This window comes from Euprymna scolopes, chromosome 14 (assembly GCF_053919585.1).
Source record: "Euprymna scolopes isolate OS-2025 chromosome 14, ASM5391958v1, whole genome shotgun sequence".
Taxonomy (NCBI): Eukaryota; Metazoa; Mollusca; class Cephalopoda; order Sepiida; family Sepiolidae; genus Euprymna; species Euprymna scolopes.
Genome location: NC_136495.1, coordinates 93,668,479 through 93,689,202, shown reverse-complemented (window position 1 = coordinate 93,689,202; position 20,724 = coordinate 93,668,479). Strand labels below are relative to the sequence as shown.

The following is a 20,724-nucleotide window of genomic DNA, read 5'->3' as shown; positions in this document are numbered from 1 at the left end:
TTTTTGCAAATGTAAATTTTTTGTAAGAGACAATTTAAGTGGTTTTGTCATTTTCTTAACATGAAAAAAATGATCATATTGGCATCTTCTCAGTGATTTTCTGCTTGATTTTTAAATTAAACTGCTTGTTCTATAATAATATATATGTGCACTACTATCTTGATTATTCTAAAACAGTCTAACAAATACATTTCTTACAGGACATGTAAAATTATTTTTACATTTTCATTTTTTACATGTAAAATCATTTTGCATTTTCATTTTTGTTTTGTCTTTTTTCCCTTTAAATCAACATTACAATCTAAGCTAATAAATTTCAGAGATTTCCTATTCGAATAATAATAATTAATGTTTATAATATTTTGTTTATTCTTTTCGCAAGTACTAATAGTACAAATGTTGATAAAAATTTTTATTTTATTAAAGTTCAAACAAATTTTTACAACATATTTTGTTGGATATGACTGTCTTAGCACTATATACCAAAAATAATATGTATATATATATTTTATATATATATATATATATATATATATATATATATATTATTTTTGGTATATTCCTTTGTTTCTGATGAAATAAAATAACATACCATGGTCTAATTCATTCAAAGAAAAGAATGAATTTAATCCTAAACGTCTTGAAAATATTTTAATGTTTAGTCTCATTTTCTTCCGGCCATGAACAAATGTTCTATTTCTACAATTTCTTGTCAATCCAAAATGATGTTAATCAGTTTGCTGATCAACCCAAATGCTAGGAAACATCTGTCATTTTTTTTTTTTTTTTTATTATCTAGGCATCATCACTTATCAAGGCCAAGAGGCCACTCGAGGATAAGGGTTAAAGAGTGTACAGTGGAAATTGGACAATATAGTAACCGTTAGTAATGGAGATTCGGTAAATGTGTTTTGCTCATCAAAAACCTGTTTACGTTAGACTTGAAGACAACCATATTGTAGTCAGCTGGAAAGCAAGAAAACAGAAGACAATTTCATAGGCGTGCAGTTCTAAGAAAGAGGCTTTGCTCATAGAATCTACATTTAGATTTAGGCAGAGATAAAGAGTGGGGGAAACTAGTGATAGTGTTTTCTGCTAAACGGGTGTTTCTTGTAAAAGTTTGGTGAGGGGGGGACCATAGAATGGAGCTCAGCCGAACACCTGCCATGAAAATAACGATAAAGCAGAGACAAACTCGTAACATCTCTTCTGTGAGAAAGAGGTGGCAGGGAAGAGAAAAGAACATCCCCCACAATGCTCTGAAGTCTATTTTGAACTCTATCAAGGCAGGATAAGTCCTTTCTAGCAGCTCCTGCCCAGATGTGGCAACAGTACTCCATCCTTGGATGTACCTGGCTCTTATATTGATAGAGAATTGCATCAGCAGTGAGATATCTACTGGATCGATACAAGGATCCTACCATTTTTCCAACAGCCTTGGCAACGGATTTAATGCATGTGTTCCATTTAAGATCAGGAGTAAAGGTTAAGCCCAAAAGCTTGTCAAAACATGAGGCCTCCCCAAGACGAGAGTTCATTTCAATTGATGCCAGTTAGGGATCAGAGCATTGATGATATAAAGATAAAAGCTTGGTTTTAGATGCATTAAAAGTAACCAGCCACCTCTTTCCCCATTGTACCACACGCTCAAGATCAGAGAAGAGAGAATCAGAGAGATCTTGGTCGTTTACTGTCTTAGATGTGCTAGCATAGATAGTAATGTCATCAGCATAGATGTCTACGAATGATGTAAGGATGCGATTTGGAAGATCATTAATATAGATCAAGAAAGAGAGTTGGGCCCAGGATGGACCCTTGAGGGACTCCAGCATTAATACTAAGAGCTTCTGATTTCTGCCCATCAACCACTACTCTTATGAACCTATCAGAGAGAAATGATTTAATAATTGAGAAGACATTTCCAACAATATCGTAACTGGAGATCTTGTGAAGTAAACCTTTATGCCATACTCTATCAAAGGTCTTTGATATGTCAAGAGCAATTTCCCTAGAAAGGTAGCCTCCATCGAGAGATTTGCTAATCCTATGAGATATAACCGTTAGCACATCTGCTGTAGATCTAGCAGAACGGAAACCATATTGTGTGTCACTAAGAAGGTTATTTTAGCTGAGATGGTTGATTACTTCTCTATTTAACACAGATTCCAGCAACTTACTCATGACGCACAGGAGACTTATTGGCCTGTACTGTGAGGGAAATGAGTGATCACCCGAATTCTTAAATATGGGGCATACTGATGGGATTTTCCAGGGTGACGAGAAGCAATTCTCCTTAAGAACGTTTAAACAGTTTTGTAAGGATGGGCACAAGTTCTGGTTGAAGTCTTTTGAGTACTATAATTGGAATACCGTCAAGGCCGATTGCTTTACTGGAATCAAGGTTTTTGATTAGCTTGGCAACATCACGTACAGATATTTGTATATCACATAGCATGTTTTCTGAAGAAATATTGGAGGTTGGCAGCCTTGGTCGCAAAGGTTAGAATTAGCTGCAAAGTTCTTGGCAAAGAGTTTGGCTTTGTCTGATGCTGACGAGATTACCTCAGGTTCATTTAGTAGAGTTAGGATAAAGCACACGCTTCTGTTCAGGATTCTGTTTGCTATTTGCCAAAACTGGTGGGAACCAAGCCGCTGCTCAACTACTTTGAACTTGACGGACTGAGCATACAACTCTCTTGCGTTCTTTATTACTTTTTTACAGTGGTTGCTGGCAGTTCTGAAAACGGCTTTAGTCTCAGTACATCTATTATGTTGGAAGCAATGGAAAAAGTAATTTCTATGCGCAATGGCAACAGCACATTCCGGAGAGAACCATGGCTGGCTGTTAGGTCTTTGCTGGAATTTTTTCGAGGGTATGAAACGTCTATACCTACAATTAACCATTCTGTCAGGTCTGATACTATAGAGGACACATCCTTTTTAAACATGGAACGCAGAGGTTGATCTGATATAAATGTGTGGAAGCTATCCCAGTCAGCCATAGAGTATCGATATACTGTACGATGAGAGGTACATCTGAGGACTTATTACATTTCATCTTTATCTTAACTGATACAACTGAGTGGTCGGAAGATCCAAGTGGAGACAGAACAGAAGCTGAACATAGTTCAGGGCAAGTTGTGAGAAAGAGGTCTAGGAGACTTGCATACTGGCCGTCAGTATCGGGAACATGGGTGGGTTCATGAACAATCTGAGTGAGGTCATAAGCAATGGAGAAATCATGACAGAACCTCCCCTCATCATTGGTCTTGTTTGAGTGAGTTAACCATTCCACATTGTGAACATTGAAGTCTCCACAGACATGAATATTAGCTGAAGGATAAGCAGATAGGGCGTGGTCAATTTTCTCAGATATGCTTTTAAAGATTGTAACTCCGCTGTTGTGGGGGCGATATAGAGCAAATATAAATGCAGTAGTTTGAACTAATGCAACCCGGAAGCACATATAGGGTAGATTAGGATCTTCTCTGGAGATGTCCCTACCACATGGAAAGCCATCTTTTATATAGGCACATATTCCATGCCCATGGCGATCTTGGGGGTCAGATTTGGAAGTTAAATTAGAGTATTCTTTAATTACGAACTCATCTAGGGAAATGGTCTGTCCAATACCAGTTTCACTTAAAAATAATATGTCTGGTTTAGTCTCCTGTAATTGGGTTTCAACCTCTGGAAGGTTAGAACGTAGATCCCTGGTAGTGGGGGTCTATGTTAGAAGTTGGAAATCCGGGTTTAATCGTGTGTTTTTTATTGAAACTTTTCATGATGGAGTTTTGAGATTTGTGGACTAGGTCGATAGACATGCCTGAAGCAGGGCAGAGAGGGAAAGTAAGAGAGAAATAGAAATGAAGAATTTTTTTTGTTGTTTTTTAGCACATGAAAAGGTAAAGCCGTAACAAGTAGCCATAAATATGGCATTGAGAGGCCCCACCAGAAACTACTGCATGGTCCAGAATCCATTCACCAAGTGGCAATACAGCAGCTCCAGTACTTTGCACCTGCTGATAGAACATATCGCTTCTTTTCATTCTGATCAACTTTGTTCACAAAATTTCTTATATTTACATGATATATGTAGAGAGAGAGAAGGCTTTTTAATAGGTACGGGCAAAATGAATGCCGATGCTTAAAATGTATAAACATTTTGACCTCTCCTTTTACTTAAAAATTCACCAAAAATCAGGAAATTAACCAATTTTAATGAAATTTTCAGTATTTATAAAATTATGATCATGGAATATAATGAACCCATTATTTCTATTTACATCATAGTGGAAATGTATTATTTTGTTTAAACAAAGAATACCTTTATTAAAGTTATGGTTTTCTGTAGTAAAAAAAAAATGAAAGAATTTATTTGTGCTTTTTTATGAAAATAAAGCATCATAAATTATAACAATTATTAAAAATTACTTAATTTTTACAGAAACATTACGAAAAAAGCCCCGAAAGTCTGTATTAATGAATTTGATATAACTCAAAGAAAAATGAATTTCTCAAACTACCGATATTACCATTGAATTAAGCATTGTTTATTTAATATTTTCACACAAAAACAATTATAATAGCAAAAATATTTCTTTTTTTTTTTTTTTTTGTAAATTACAGATTTCGCATAATTTTTATATGCAAAATTTTAATAATTTCCTTGCTCGCATGAATGTGAAACTTTTGGCGTAACATTTTTTATATAATCTCGAACAGTAATTAAAAAAAAATAATTTAAAAACAGGAACATAAAAATAATTAGATTAAATAAAATTATAAAATTGATACAAGCGTTCAGAATAGGAATGTACGGATGCATGTCTAGGGGTAAAAAAAAGAAATCTGACACCCCTACTTCTTTTTACTATCATGACTTCATTTTGAAACAGCGTTTCGATTGGCTGTAATTTTGGGTTTCTATATAATCGTATTTACAAACCTTTATTTGTTGTGTTTTGGCAAACGGCAGGATTACTTGCTTTTTGAGGGCCAATTAAGCTATTTTTTGTACAAACAAGTTTTTATTTATTTATTTAATTCAATATCTAAGGACTTTACTAACTATCTTTGAAATAGACCCAGAAAACTAATATTTATCTTTTAAAGGATTTTTACAATGAATTTATTTAACTTCAAAATTTAGCTGAATTGGTTAGCTCGCCGTGAAAACATTTTTCATAACTTTTTTTTTTTTCACATATACAAATATTTTTTTCCTTTACTCTCTAATCTTTCAAATACAATCAAAAAGTAGTCGGAAACCTACAAAAAAATTATGATAAATCGGCTTTCAAAACTATGTCCCCCTATCTTTATCCGTCCATTTTTGTCCGTACATAGCTTTTTATTGTTGAGTAGTCAGTCAATCATGCTTAAACTTTTCTTCTTAATAAAACTTCATATATGAAAAACTAGTCAACTTTTATGGAAATTGAACAGAAAATGTGACAAGAATTTGGCTTTGATCAAATAATTTTTAACTTTTTTTATAAAAATAGTTTTGCTTATAAAAATAACGCTTTTTATATAAAAAGTTTTTTGTTTTTTTTACTGAATTATCACACATCAGTTTGGAACACAGTTTTTCTTGATCTGTCATGCTTAACTTTTTTTTTTTATTGCTAAATGTGTGCATTTTAAGAAATTTGAGAATACCTACCGCCTTGTCGTTTTTAAATTCAAGGTCAACGATCAGTGATCAAATGTATTCATTCCATTCATCAGTTTCAATCCATTCATAGTGTTCTCCGTCGTTCAACTGACAATTTAATAATTTCATTAATCCCCTTATCCTCAAAAGGCTTTTGGACTTGATAAGTAATGATCTTTTAGTAATTAAAAAAGTAGATTGATGTTGTGATTAATACAAAATTTCTCATTTAATTAATGGTTGATTTTCTTTGATCTATTATGCTTAAGTTTGAATTTTCATTAATGAAATTAATTTCAAGCATAAGTTTGTCAGATTTAAATAACTTTTTTTTTTCTTAGCTGTTGTTGAAGCAGCCGAGGTTCACCTTGGCACCATTCTGGCAACCTAAGTTCTCACAAGTCATTAGATATTAGAATAAGGTATGGTTCGGTCCTAGGAGACCATCCTCTTAAGTATTACCTTCAGGATGATGGTGGTTTATTGTCGATCACTTAAGTAATGCTAATCCATTCACATTTATTTTTGTACCAATCAGTGTTACTGTAGAAGGTGCTAATTGTCTCCACCTTCCTGGTCTGTCTCACATCTTATGTTAAAATGGTAAATAACTACTAACTTTCAAAGGTTGTCCTCACAATAAGCAAAAGTTAATATTTAAAAAAAAAAAACCTACTAAATGTGACACGAGCCCAAAAATTGAATAACAACGAAACCTGATCATCTTTATTTTAAATAACGTTGCTCATCATCACAGCCGCATAGACTCAAATATTTATCCACCCAAACAAGTCATTTACAATCAGCTTTCACTCAATTATCACCAAAAACAAAATGCTGGTTTCTTTCTTTTTTTTTTTTATGTATATACAAGTAGGGCTACTTGATGTTGCCCGAGATTGAATGATGATCAACAAATGTGTCACACTCCCATATTTTTATTGTCATCGAAATCAGTGAAATTGCCCATTTTTTAAAGCAAATCAGTTGATTGCCTGCTCTAGTTGGGGACACACCGTGGTGCACAAGGAGGAAGCTTCATATGGCTCCCCACAGTGACTAATCTGCAATATATTGTTGTCTACATTGCACTGTAGAGAACCTACTATTTATTTTATAAAATTATCTGTACATAATAACTTGAATTAAGGTTTAAAATGCAAAAGTCAAGTATCATGGTTTAAGTGTGCTTTCAACAGTAACATTCATTTCAAATGCACCCCTGTCATATCAAAAAACCTACTGTTAATTTTATATGCTGAGCCTTTCAGCTTGTGTGGTAATAAAACTTCTAAAATTCACCTGTGATGTCAGGCTGTATAAGGTGTTACTTTTGGTCAAAATCACCTGCTCCTTCATTCATCGGATTTTTTGATTATCAATACTTATCAAAGACATTCCGATACAAAACCTATCTAAGAACACTACCAGGTACATAACAGTACATTTGTGTGAAATTTCATAAAAATCGGCCCAGCTGTTTCAGAGTCAATATGGATCTCTCTCTCTCTCTCTCTCTCTCTCTCTCTCTCTCTCTCTCTCTCTCACACACACACACAGAGTTCTTTTTATATAATAGTAGAAATAGAGATATATATTTTTAACTGGGTGAACCATTACAATCAGCAAAGAGATCAAATCTATTAAAAATGTCATAATTTGAAGGCGGTGAGTTCAATCTCTGTGCTGAGCAGTATTTTATTAAAATTTTCTTTCAAACAAGTAAAAATGAGTTAGTTCTGGTTTCAGTTTTTTAAATACTATGATTGGAATGTTGCCAGGGTCAGTTACTTTGCTACCATAAAAGTTCTTGAAAATTTTGAGAACATTTCAGCCAATATGGGTGTCACTGGGAGTATTTTTAGCCAATGAGGAATTCAGGAGGTAGGCAGCCCTGATTGCAAAGAGTGGGATTTGATGCAAAATTTGAATCAAAATCCACCTCTTATCGACAAACTATATTAAAATCTTGTAAATAATTACTATTTTTGACAAATTCACTTAATGGCTATGATTTTTAAAAAAGCTTCTAAACATAAGCTCCAACATAAACTTTCTTTTTTACATTTTTATTAACGAGTCACAACTTATCAAGGTTAAAACCCATTGGAGGATGAGGGTAAACGAGATGAATGGAATGAAATTAATGAATGAAATGTACAAGATTTGATTTCTTATGAGAACGGTTTATGATAAGTATTTGATGACATTAGATTTGAAAACGATTATATGGTAAATTGCAGAGAAGCAATCTCACGATAATGTGTTAAGAGATCACGTCAGTCTCATATTACATTAAGTTGCATATTACATTAGGAAAAATCCATTTTATTAAATAGCGACATCTTAATTAATGTTTCTAGCGAGAGAATTGTTTTAAGTGTTCTATTTAAAATTGTTATTTAATAAATTTTAAACAATAATTATATTGATAACATATTTAATTTATTTGGAATTATTATTCCAACATCGATTTTTTTTTAACTAGAAACTTCCAAACATAAACACACAAACTATTCATCAAATAAAATAATTTGCTAATCTCAATAAGTTTCTAACTTGAAAAAATAATTCCGTGTGTTGTTTTAAATATTTAAACCAAAAAAAAAACATTTACAAAAAAACTGAAAAGATTTCATTTGTTTGTTTTTATTATTCTGTAAATAGTTATACAGAAATTGGTAAATTTTTACTTTGTGACTCAGCGTCGTTTAACACTAAAAAAAAAAGGGAGATCTACTGCCCCCTCCTCTAAATTCCACAATTTACACTGTTTTCTTTTTTCACGTTAATCTCATCGATTACAAACTTAACTTTCTAATTTAAAAAAAAGGTAATTTTTTACGACGTAACCCAACGTCGTTTAATCCCTAAAAAAAACATGAAGACCTGCTTTTTTTTTGGGGGGGGAGGCTAATACGTTTAAACAGCCTTTATAAATAATATGAAAGAAATTTTGAAAAAAAAAGAAAATTAACATTTTAGAGTGGGGAATCACTTTTCTATATAAATTTAATGTAAAATGAGCACCCACTTTTTGTCCACTAAGCATTTAACGAGACCTGTCATCTCTAGCATTTTTTCAAGTTTGGCAATCGAGGAGGAGAGGGGGCAAAACATGACAAATACATTTTTGGGGGTGTGGGAGGGCGGGAATTACATTCGAAACATAAAATAATGATAATTTTAATTTTTATGAGACCATTCTGTACTTTCACCTAACAATTTTATAAACAAAACGAACCTCAAAATATGACAAATTCAATTTTTTTTTGGGGGGGGGGAGGTGACATGGAGAGTAGATAATGCACTGTGGATGTGTTATCGGTAGCTCCAGTAACTCTCGCTTCTCCTTATTTGTCCTTCAATCCTCATTTCCAATGAGTGATTTTTCTGATAAAGGGTGAAGAAAAAGCTTTCTAAGTCAGCAGTACTTGCATGAACAGTAGCCTGAGATGTCGGAAATTTTCTGTTTCTATGTCTATTCTTGTGGTCATATCACTAGTAAGTGTGTTGGAGGTAAATGTTTCATCTGGGCTGACGTTACCCACCTGATAGTCAGAGACCCAAACCTTGGGTTAACTACTAAGGAGGCTGTCCTATCAGCAGGTGCAAAGTACTGGGGTTGCTGTATTGCCATTTGGTGAATGGATTCTGGACCATGCAGTAGTTTATGGTGGGGCCTCTCGATGCCATACTAGTGGGTAATTGTTATGGCTTTACCTTATCATGTGCTACAAAAAAAAAAAATTCCTGTCTTTTTCTCTTACTTTCCCTCTCTAACCTGCTCTAACCAAGTCTGTCGACCTGTTCCACAAATCCCAAAATCTCAACATGAATTATCTCCAGAAAAAAACATGAACAAACCTAGAACCCCATCCTCCAACATAGACCTCTACTACCATGTCTCCTTCTCAAACATCAGGGGTCTACGTTCCAACCTTCCAGAGGTTGAAACCCAATTGTAGGAGATAAAACCGGACATATTGTTCCTAAGCGAAACTGGCATAGGGCCGACCACTTCCCTAGATGAGTTCATAATTAATGAATACTCTAACTTAACATCTAAATCTGACTCCCAAGATCGCCATCAGCATAGAATATGTGCCTTCATTAAAGATGGCTTTCCATGTGGTAGGGATATCTCCAGAGAAGACCCTAATTTACCTTATATGTGCTTCCGGGTTGCACTTGCTTACACCACTGTATTTATATTTGCCCTCTATTGTCCCCACAATGGCGGAGTTGCATATCTGATAAAATTGACCACATCCTGTCTGCTCATCCTACCATTCACGTCTGTGGTGACTTCAATGTCCACAATGTAGAATGGCTGACCCATTCAAATAAGACAGATGATGAGGGGAGGTTCTGTCGTGACTTCTCCATGGCCTATGACCTCACTCAGATTGTTCACGAACCCACCCGTGTGTCCGATACTACTGGTCAGTATACAAGCCTTCTAGACCTTTTTCTAACAACTTCCACTGAGCTATCTTCATGTTCCGTTCTATCTCCTCTGGGATCTTCCGACCACTCAGTTGTATCACTTCAGATAAAAATGAAATGTAACAAGTCTTCAGACGTACCTCTCCACCATACGATATATTGATACTCTATGGCTGACTAGGATAGCTTCCATACATTTATATCTGATCTACCTCTGCATTCCATGTTTAAAAAGGATGTGCCCTCTATAGTATCAATGACCAAATGGTTAATTGTAGGTATAGACCAATTCATACTATCCAAAAAATTCCAACAGCTAGCCATGGTTCTCCCCAGAATGTGCTGCTGCCATCGCACACAAAAATCATTTTTCCATAGCTACCAACGTAATAGATGTACTGAGACTAAAGCTGCTTTCAGGACTACCAGCAACCACTGTAAAAGAGTAATAAAAGATGCAAGAGAGCTATATGCTCAGTCCATTAAATCCAAAGTAGCTGAGCAGCGGCTTCGTTCCCACCAGTTTTGGCAAATAGCAAACAGGATCCTGAACTGAAGCATGTGTTCTATCCCAACCATCATCAATGGACCTGAGGTCATCTCGTCAGCATCAGACAAAGCCAAACTATTTGCCAAGAACTTTGCAGCTAATTCTACCCTATGCGACGAAGGCCATCAACTCCCCGTATTTCCCCCTATAACAGACAACACGCTATACAACATACAAATATCTGTACGTGATGTCACCAAGCTAATCAAGAACCTTGATTCCAGTATAGCAACTGGCCCTGACGGCATTCCAATTGTAGTGTTGAAAAAGCTTCAATCAGAACTTGCCTCCATACTTACAAAACTTAAGTGTTGTCTTAAGAAGAATTGCTTCCCATCACCCTGGAAAATCTCATCAGTATGCATTTAAGAATTCAGGTGACAGCTCATCTCCCTCTCAGTACAAACCAATAAGTCTCCTGTGTGTCATGAGTAAGTTGCTGGAATCCATATTAAATAAAGAAGTAGTCAACCACTTCAGCAGAAATAACCTTCTTAGTAACATGCAATACGGTTTCTGTTCTGCTAGATCTACAGCAGATGTGCTAACGGTTATAACTCATAGGATTAGTGAATCTCTCAACAAAGGCTTCCTTTCTAGGGCAATTGCTCTTGACATAGGCCTTTGATAAGGTATGGCATAAGGGCCTACTTCACAAGATTTTCAGCTACGGTATTACTGGAAATGTTTTCTCAATCATTAAATCATTTCTCTCTGATAGGCTCATAAGAGTATTGGTTGATGGACAGAAATCAGAAGCCCACAGTATTAATGCTGGTGTCCCTCAAGGGTCCATCTTGGGCCCAACTCTCTTCCTGATCTACATCAATGATCTCCCAAAACACATACTTAAATCATTCATTGACATTTAAGCTGATGACACGACCAGCTATGGCAACACATCAAAGGCCATAACTGACAAAGTTCTCTCTAATTCACTCTCCTACGCGTGGTACAATGGGGGAAGAGGTAGCTGGTTACGTTTAATGCATCTAAAACCAAACTTCTATCTTTACATCATCAACACTCTGATCCCCATCTGGCATCAATTGAAATGGATGGCTCTTGTCTTGGGGAGACTCCATGTTTTGACAAGCTTCTGGGATTGACCTTTACTCCTGATCTGAAATGGAACACGTACATCAAATCTGTTGCCAAGGTCGCTGGGAAAATGGTGGGATCCTTCTACCACTGCAGTAGATATCTCATTGCTGATGCAATTCTCTATCTATATAAGAGCCAAGTACATCCAAGGATGGAGTACTGCTGCCACATCTGGGCAGGATCTGCTAAAAACAGCCTATCCTGCCTTGACAGAGTACAAAATAGACTTTGTAGCCTAGTGGGGGATGCCCTTTTCTTTTCCCTGCAACCTCTCTCCGACAGTAGAGACGTTGCGAGGCTGTTGTTTTATTGTTATTTCCATGGGAAGTGCTCGTCTGAGCTCCAATCTCTGCCCCCCCCATGCCAATCTTTCAAGAAAACACCCGTCTAGCTGAAACCACTGTCAGTAATTTTTCTCACTCTTTAACTGTGCCTAAATCAAAACGTAGATTCCATGAACAAAGCTTCTTTCTTAGAAGTGCACGCCTGTGGAACTCTCTTCCGTTTGCCTGTTTCCCACCTAACTACAACTTGGATGTCTTCAAGTCCAACATAAACAAATTCCTGTTGAACCGCCTCCTTAAGTAAGACACTTTATCAGATCTCCATTACTAGCGATTACTACGATATTATCCCATTGATTACTGTACACGCAATAACCCTTAACCCCGAATGCCCTCCGGGCCTTGATATGTGGTGATTTTCTTGTGGAAAAAAAAAAAAAAAAAAAAAAAAAAAAAAAAACAAATTGACAAAAAATTTCATTTGGTTTCTCAAATTAATTTTTGGTAGGTCTTCATTTTTTTTTTTTTTTTTTTTCGATCATACGGGTATTCACTGCTATTTTTATTGAAACAAAAATTGTAATGATTTATTTTTAATTATTTATTTATTTATTGGGGGTGGGAGGTCTTTCCAGTGCTCAAAATCCGGAGAATAGCTTCTTCTCTTTGAATTCCTTCTGTCGAAATATCTGGTGGAGAGGGTATGGTGTACTTCTTCTTTTTTTAGGCGATTACATTTACATGTTTTTATCTGTTCTTTTATTTCTGGAATTGTTGTGGGGGTATCCACACTGCCCATGATGAAAATGATTAGTATAGCAGGTGTGTTCCAAACGGAACTTCATGTCAACCTGGGCAACGACGGGTACCCATGCTAGTATATATATATATATATATATATATATATATATATATATGGAAGCAATAACATTTCCAGAAATCAATACTATTAAGCTTTTAAAAAAAAATTTTAAACTACATTTTAAATTTGTACAAATGAATGTCTCATGATTGAGCTTATGCAGATCAATGGCCACATTTCATCACCATAACAAAGGATCAACCACACCATAGTCTGATATGCACTTTCTTAGCCATTAAGATCTCCTGTTGACACCATAGTGATCACTTGAGACGAAGGAAGGTGATGTTTGACCTCAGCTGTACCGTGTTCAGATGATATTATAATTGAACCATGGTAAATTAATGACTGTACATCTTTTAGGTTGACCCTGTCTAATGTGAGCAGCTGCCATATACTTGGCTTGATCGGCAATGATTTTGGTTTTTTCTTTTCTAAAAAAAAAAAAATAAATAAAAATGTTTTTTTTTTAGAATGAGCAGACAATTTTATTGATACTCATTCTCATACCTTAAGCAGCAGCTTGCACTCAAACATCGTCAATCAGAACAATATAGATATTGAGAGATAGTCTCACATTCCGACTAACTGTAACTCCCATATAATATCTTCAACTCCTCACCATAAGCATGCACATGAACCCTTTTTCGCTCATGATTAGTGGAAAAGTCACTGGCATGTTATTATGACATTATACAGAAATAACAACTGAAAACTCACTAATCAGAATCATAGTTTGATATGACGGCTTAAACGCTATATAGGTCCAACTGGTGTAAAATATCACACGATAACTTATATATATATATATATATATATATATATGTATGTTAGATATGGATAGATTAACACATACCTATACATTTTCTAGTGCGAGTAAATAAACCTCCTTCCTTTCACTTCTTTTGTTATAAGATATATATTTTTAGTTTTTCTAAAAACTCCCAACCAGTTATTATCAAAAGTGGAAACTCCTTTGTCATTTTATGCATTGCATAAAACAAATCTACTCTGGACCTTCCTTCTCCTTTGTTAGCTCCTATTAAGATCTTCATCTAATATGATTACTTGATTCTTCTTCCTCTTCCAGACAGTGTGTGTCTGTATTTAAAGGAAGTCATATATTCTACTTGCTTTCAAAGGTCAAGATTTTTTTTCTTTTGTGTTCATGAGAAATGCTCGTATTCATGTCTCAACCATTGTTGTCTTTAGTTAATTCTTTTCACTTTTCATAACATGCCAACAGGTTTTTCTGTTTGGTATTTTTTTTTTTTTTTTTTTTATAGAAATTAGATCAGACAGACTATTTTTTTGATTAGCATTGTCTTTGTTTCTTTCTTTCTCAGCTTTTTTTATATATACAAAATTTATAATACTTCTGTTTCTTTTCCTGGACCTACAGTGGATTTATTTTTCCATGCCACCTGTGAGACTGATAAAATAATCTTACCTTTTGCTTTTCAGGTACCGCAACAATTAAACAAACGGGCTTCAGGCAGACAAAGGTAAGAATTTCGTGTAGATTATTTTATTTTTACATAAACTCATTTTTATTTATAGTTTAAAAATTATTTTAGTTACAAACATATCTCATATTTGTATAGACAAAAACTATACAAATATGAGATATGTTTGTAACTAAAATAATTTTTAAACTGTAAATTTAGATCAAAGTTTTGTAACAACCCATGCAGATTTTTCTAAAGGAGCTGATTTTTATTTTTTTATTTTAATGAAATTTAAACACTTATACACAAATGTTGATTCTTAATACTTCTATATTTCTTCATTTCCCTCCCTTTCTCTCTTCCTTTCTCCCTCCTTTTCTCTCTTCTTCTCTCTGATAGATAAAGTACTACATTCAGTGATAAAGCCTCCATTTGGAAGATAAATGAGGTGTGTCCATTACATGCAAGTTTATTCTCAACCCAGCATGTCAGGAAGTCGTCTATAGGTTAGATAATCATTTGGTTAGAGGCTATTTATGAAATATATACCTATGAATCAAATTAATCTACAAACTATTAATATAAAAAGATACATAGAATTGTGGCATAAATTTGCTTAACATAGGTTGATATGCCATAAAAACAACCAATTTATGCAAGTAATTCAGTTTAATAAAAAGAATTCATGTAAATTACTTTGTTTGAAACTAGCCGATACAAGAAAATGAATAACTTTTGTTTACCAAATGATAAGATAAGCCTTGTCTAATTATCAATTTTAATAAATGATGTGATTTTATCTGGTAAATATCCAATAAGAGTAAACTATGAATATTTGGAAAAAAAAAATGTTCCAGAAATTTCTGTCTCAACATAGTATGTAATTAGTTAAATAGATTTCAATAGTATAATTTTGTTTGTAAAACTCAGATTGAAAAATATAGTAATTCATTAACTAGTCAGAACCAAATATTGGTTTGTCAGATGTAATGCTATTCAGGATGAATGTTAAGAATCTAATCAACGTTTCTGTATATGAGTGTTTTCAGATTCTAATTTTTTACAATTAGAAATAAAACCAAGTATTATGAATTTTTAGAAGTAATTCTAATCTTTCTATCTTTAAAGAGATTCTTTTGTTTGATATGTTTATACTTTTTACATTTTAGAGTGATCGATAAAGGACCAGAAGCTCAAAGAATGAGTAACTCAAAAGTCATACTTACTGGATGGTTAACAGTGCAGGTACGCCATTTATCATTTAATAGATATGTAACCCCGAAATAGCTGTACTTTCAGCAGACTTCTTTTAGTTTTGATTATAGACTATCGGGTTTTCTACCAAAGTTAAAATTCCAAAGAGGGGATATAGTTGACATAATGGATACTGTCATAATTTATGGAATCGGCTATGCCAAGTTAAACTCCTACCAGATTTATCGTATTCATTTTTAGTATCAATATTGTTGTGGAATATATAAATCCTTTAAGTAATTTATTTTCTATATAAATAAAACTGTATATATATATATATATATATATATATATATATATATATATATATATATATATATATATATGCCTGTGTGAAAATATTTAACCAATAAACTCTTAAACTACTTACTGGTCACATAACACTGAAATTAACAGGAAATAGAAATCATACACCAAGGATGGTTTATAACGAGTTAAATATTTGGATGGATGAATAATACATACAGAAATATGTTAGCAAGTTGAAATGCAAAATGTTTATTCCAAATTGCCAACATATTTCTATTACTTTTGCACATGCACAAATTCATTCATAGCTTGAGGTGGTTTAATTTTAAATTATCTGTTGATAGCTCAAATGGTAGGAAACGTGATTGGAGCACTAAATGTTTTGCTTTTGATTCTAGCTGATGTCACCTAAATCATTTTTTTTTTTTTTACTTTTGAAACTGTAAATTCACTAAAGAATTGACATCTGCATAAATTATAATATATTTAATCATATTATGACTGGGCAAGGCCAGCCTCACTCTGTTCACACTAGTCATAAATAAAAAATTAGTATACAACAAATACAATTACATTTAGAAAGTTAATGTATTTTATGTCAATATAAAATTTAAAGAAGTTATAAAAATATTAATTAGTCTCCTTGCTTTTCATCAAATTTCTGACTCTTAAATTCTCCAATCAATATGAAGTTTGTTTACTCTATAGATTTTTATATCTATTTTTATACTTTTAATATCATCAACAGCTTGCTATGTTATTAAAAGTATTATAGAGTAATTTGAATTTCCATCATTGCACCAAATTTGTATAGAATGCTACTAGGTTTTACAGTTTTCACCATAATGTTTTTCATTTGCTTTGAAATGTTTTGATGGCTTGAGTGCATCCACATAGAGAGCATGAATCTCCTCCTGAAATGTTTCTTATCTCTGATGTTAATAAAATGAAATCATCAGAAAAAGATATAGGTGTATAGGTGATGAATGAGACAGTACAAGGACTATATAATTTTTTTCTTACTATTTTATCTACAATCAATAGTGTCAGTCTTGCTGATATTTCAAGAGTATAACCTCCTATTCAAAGTATCTCTAATATAGAGCAGTGGGTCTTGTATGTCATTCAAAAAATATAAGAAAATTTGGATCATTTGAAAATATTTTAAGTTCAATTTTATTGAATAAACCTTTTTTAAACAAATAACAAGATTCATAGTGCAATCAGTGATTTATTTATTTTTGGAATTGCAAAGAGTTTCCAAGAAATGATATAAATCTCAGCCTGAAGACATTATTCAACTGTAACATCAGTTATACCAGTAAAAGTTGAACATTTAACAAAAAGATCATGAATCAATTCAAAGAATTAGAATATTAAAATCTGAGCTCGACAGAAAAGGTCACAAAGCAGGAAGTATGCAAAAAGAAGAATTAAATGTCAAGAAAGCTTTATCAGCAGCATTGCAGGTCATCTACTGTGAGAAGGAGGAAGTTACTCTATTTCTATTGGTATATATTGAAGCCAGTAAATAATGTGGAAGCTTGATACAGGGAAAAGGAGTTAAAGAATTGTCTACAGAGACATGGTTGCCAATCTTCAATTGTGAAAAAGACGCAATATGATGTTGATGAGACCCATAATTTCAATTGTGTAGCTTTTGTTTTGTCATAGTTTTTATCAAAGCAATCAATATTTTTTTAAAAGTATTTTGAACTTATTTTAATGTCTCATTATTATGAACTTGTTCTTATTATAAAAAGCCATTTTAAATGAATTTTCATTTGTATTAAATAAAAAGTGGTTGTGAACCTATCATAAGTTCACAACCACTAAATATATGCTGTAGAAATAATTTAGTGTCATATTCTGAGTGACTCAACACTAAATATACTTCGATGCCATGAAGATCAATCATATACATTACAACTGGTTGTTCTATTGTTGCTAGTGTTCAGTCTACATAACTTTGGTGTTGACACAGCAAGTCAAGAATGTGTAAGTAGTTGGTCACCAATTCCTCTTCACTTTGGTCTGCATACAAAAATGACACATTTTTATCTTAAAAAGAATATACTTTATTATAACTAATGCTGTGGATTCATTCTTTAAGACATAAGATAGGCTTAAAACACAATTTTTTGTTTTACAGTTACAACTGCTCTAATAACACCAACACATATACAAATAAACTTTGGAATCTTTTTAGTGTAAATCATCTTCAGATTCTGTACTTTTCTTAACATAACCAATTGATCTTGTTTGATTGGGGCAAAACAGTTATACATATTTGACCTGAAATGAGTTAAACAGAAAGATTGAATTAATAATTGGCTGTTAATTGTAATTAAATATAAGACTGCAGACTTGCTTTATAAAAAAATATAAAACAATTACTTTGAGCTATTTCTTTTATTCAAGGTTTTAATTATCATGAAGGAATTGTTTCATAATGAGATTATTTACACAAAATTCATATTGAATAAAAACTAATTGTATTTTCCTTTTAGATTGAATAAATAGCAGCAATAATAAATAAAACTTTAATAGATTACTCGTTGTAGCTACTTAGCATTGCCTGAAATGCAGTCAGGTCATTTAGTTTGTCTTTTTTTTTTTATTAGCTAAAAATCTTTCATAATATAGGTTGTCTCTACTGGATCAAGTAATTCTTTAAATAAGTAGTAGCAAAGTATATTGCCAATAACATGGTGCAATAATAGCAAGTGAAAATCTGCTGGTTAGAAAAAGAGTTTGATTTGTCAACTTAAGGCTATTAAGGTCTAACCAGGAATGCACTTATACAATGTCTGTTTTGTCTAGTTGTAAGAGAGAGAGAGAGATGGATTCTAATTTTTTCATCCATTATCTTTTTCATGTATGCACTCGAACTTTGTCATTTAAAATTGAAATCTGTTTATAATCTGCTCATTTATGCTGTAATTTTACTTATATCCTGTTTTAAAGATCAATCTGTCTATTTTCTTTTTTTGTTTGCACCTATCCAAGACTGCTTTGAGCACTCTCCTTGATGAATACATTACATAATAGAAATTTCATGTTTTTTTTGGGTTTTTTTTAGGTAAATATTAATGCAATCTCTGTTCCAAAACTATACGGTTATTTTTTGTGTTATTATATTTTTAAAGATAATATTTTTGCTTTATTGTATAGCTAAAATATATTACATTTATTGCCTAAAATATTCTCTTGACTATAATAACTCTTGTGTATTTGCATATTTATGCTAAGCAGATGAGCTCTTAATTTTTGCGTGTGTGTGTGTGTGTGTGTGTGTGTGTTAAACTAAACAACAAAAATATATATATACTAGCAAAAGTACCCGTCGTTGACTGGGTTCAAAAACAGCCTACAGAAAATGGACTCTGATTTTTGAAAGTATGATAGGTTATGAAAAGGAAGGGTTGTAAAGAGATAGCTTCGAAGTTGGGGGTATCAAAACCAAAGCAAAATATGATGAAAGTAAAAATAAAATAGATAAACCCCATAATTTATTATACCATACCTGTTCACACTGAAACACTTATCACAATATTCTGTGGATCTATATTAACTTTGTGACATATTTCCATTCTATGGAGGTCAGGCGCGAACGAACACCCCATAATTTTATCATACCATATTTCTTCAACCTGAAACATAATTATCAAAGTATACTTACGCAAATAAATATGAAAAGTCTTTATTAAAGTTTGTGCCTATTTTCATTCTATGGAGGCCAGGCGCGAACGCAGACCTCACAATTTTATTATACCATCCCTATTTAAGTTAAAACATACTTATCAAAGTATTATGTATATCTATATCAAAAACACTTGTAAACTTTTTTTTTAATTTTTAAATTTTTTATTTCCATACTTTGTGGACCATGTGCGTACACAGACCCCACAATTTTAATGAATCATCATTATGCCAGATCAAACATACCCATTTCTGTGTCTCAATACATCTTCTATCATTATATGTGATCAGTTTTCTATAATAGTCAACCATATAGGAGCCTATTCGTGACCAGACACACACACACACACACACACACACAGACGTTCAGCTTTAATTTTTATTGAGGTAAAAATGTGAAAATAGAAGGAATATGGAATAACAAGGAATTGTGTGCGTGTGTGTGTAATAACATTAAACGAAAGATGAGGAATAAAAATTATATATAACTTTACAATATCATCAGAACGATAAGGAAAAGTTCAGAGGAAGATTAAGAAAAAGACCTCTTCAGGACATGGAATTTTAAGTCCCATTTTCTTCACTTCCAAATATTTTTATTTTTTATCCATTTTTATATATATTTCCGTATCCCCTATTTACTGTTTCTATCTTCTCCCCGTCTTTCTCCACTTTCTCTTCTATCTTCCCTATCTTTTTTCTTTTTTTTTATTATTAGCTCTTCTTTAATGATCCCAATCATTTCATAGTGGCCTATTTATTTTTTTAATATTATCTACATATATATATATTTTTTTAATATTATGTACATATATATTTTTTAATATTATCTACATATATATATTTTTTTTAATATTATCTACATATATATATATATTTTTAATATTATGTACATATATATATATATTTTTTTAATATTATCTACATATATATATTTTTTTAATATTATCTACATATATATATATATATTTTTAATATTATCTACATATATATATATATTTTTAATATTATGTACATATATATTTTTTAATATTATCTACATATATATATATTTTTAATATTATCTACATACATATATATATATTTTTTTAATATTATCTACATATATATATTTTTTTAATATTATCTACATATATATATATATTTTTAATATTATGTACATA

The 20,724-nt window shown here is 32.5% G+C and overlaps 1 protein-coding gene across 6 annotated transcripts in view; it reads left to right on the top strand.

Annotated features, from left to right (window-relative positions):
* Positions 1 to 20,724, top strand: part of LOC145293166 (uncharacterized) — a 333,600-nt gene that overhangs the window by 183,111 nt on the left and 129,765 nt on the right. For all 6 annotated transcript variants that reach the window (XM_080139627.1, XM_080139628.1, XM_080139626.1 and 3 more), the window contains 2 exons: positions 14,373 to 14,413; positions 15,526 to 15,601. In XM_080139627.1, coding sequence (XP_079995753.1) covers positions 14,373 to 14,413; positions 15,526 to 15,601 — 117 coding nt within the window. The remainder of the gene's footprint in view (positions 1 to 14,372; positions 14,414 to 15,525; positions 15,602 to 20,724) is intronic.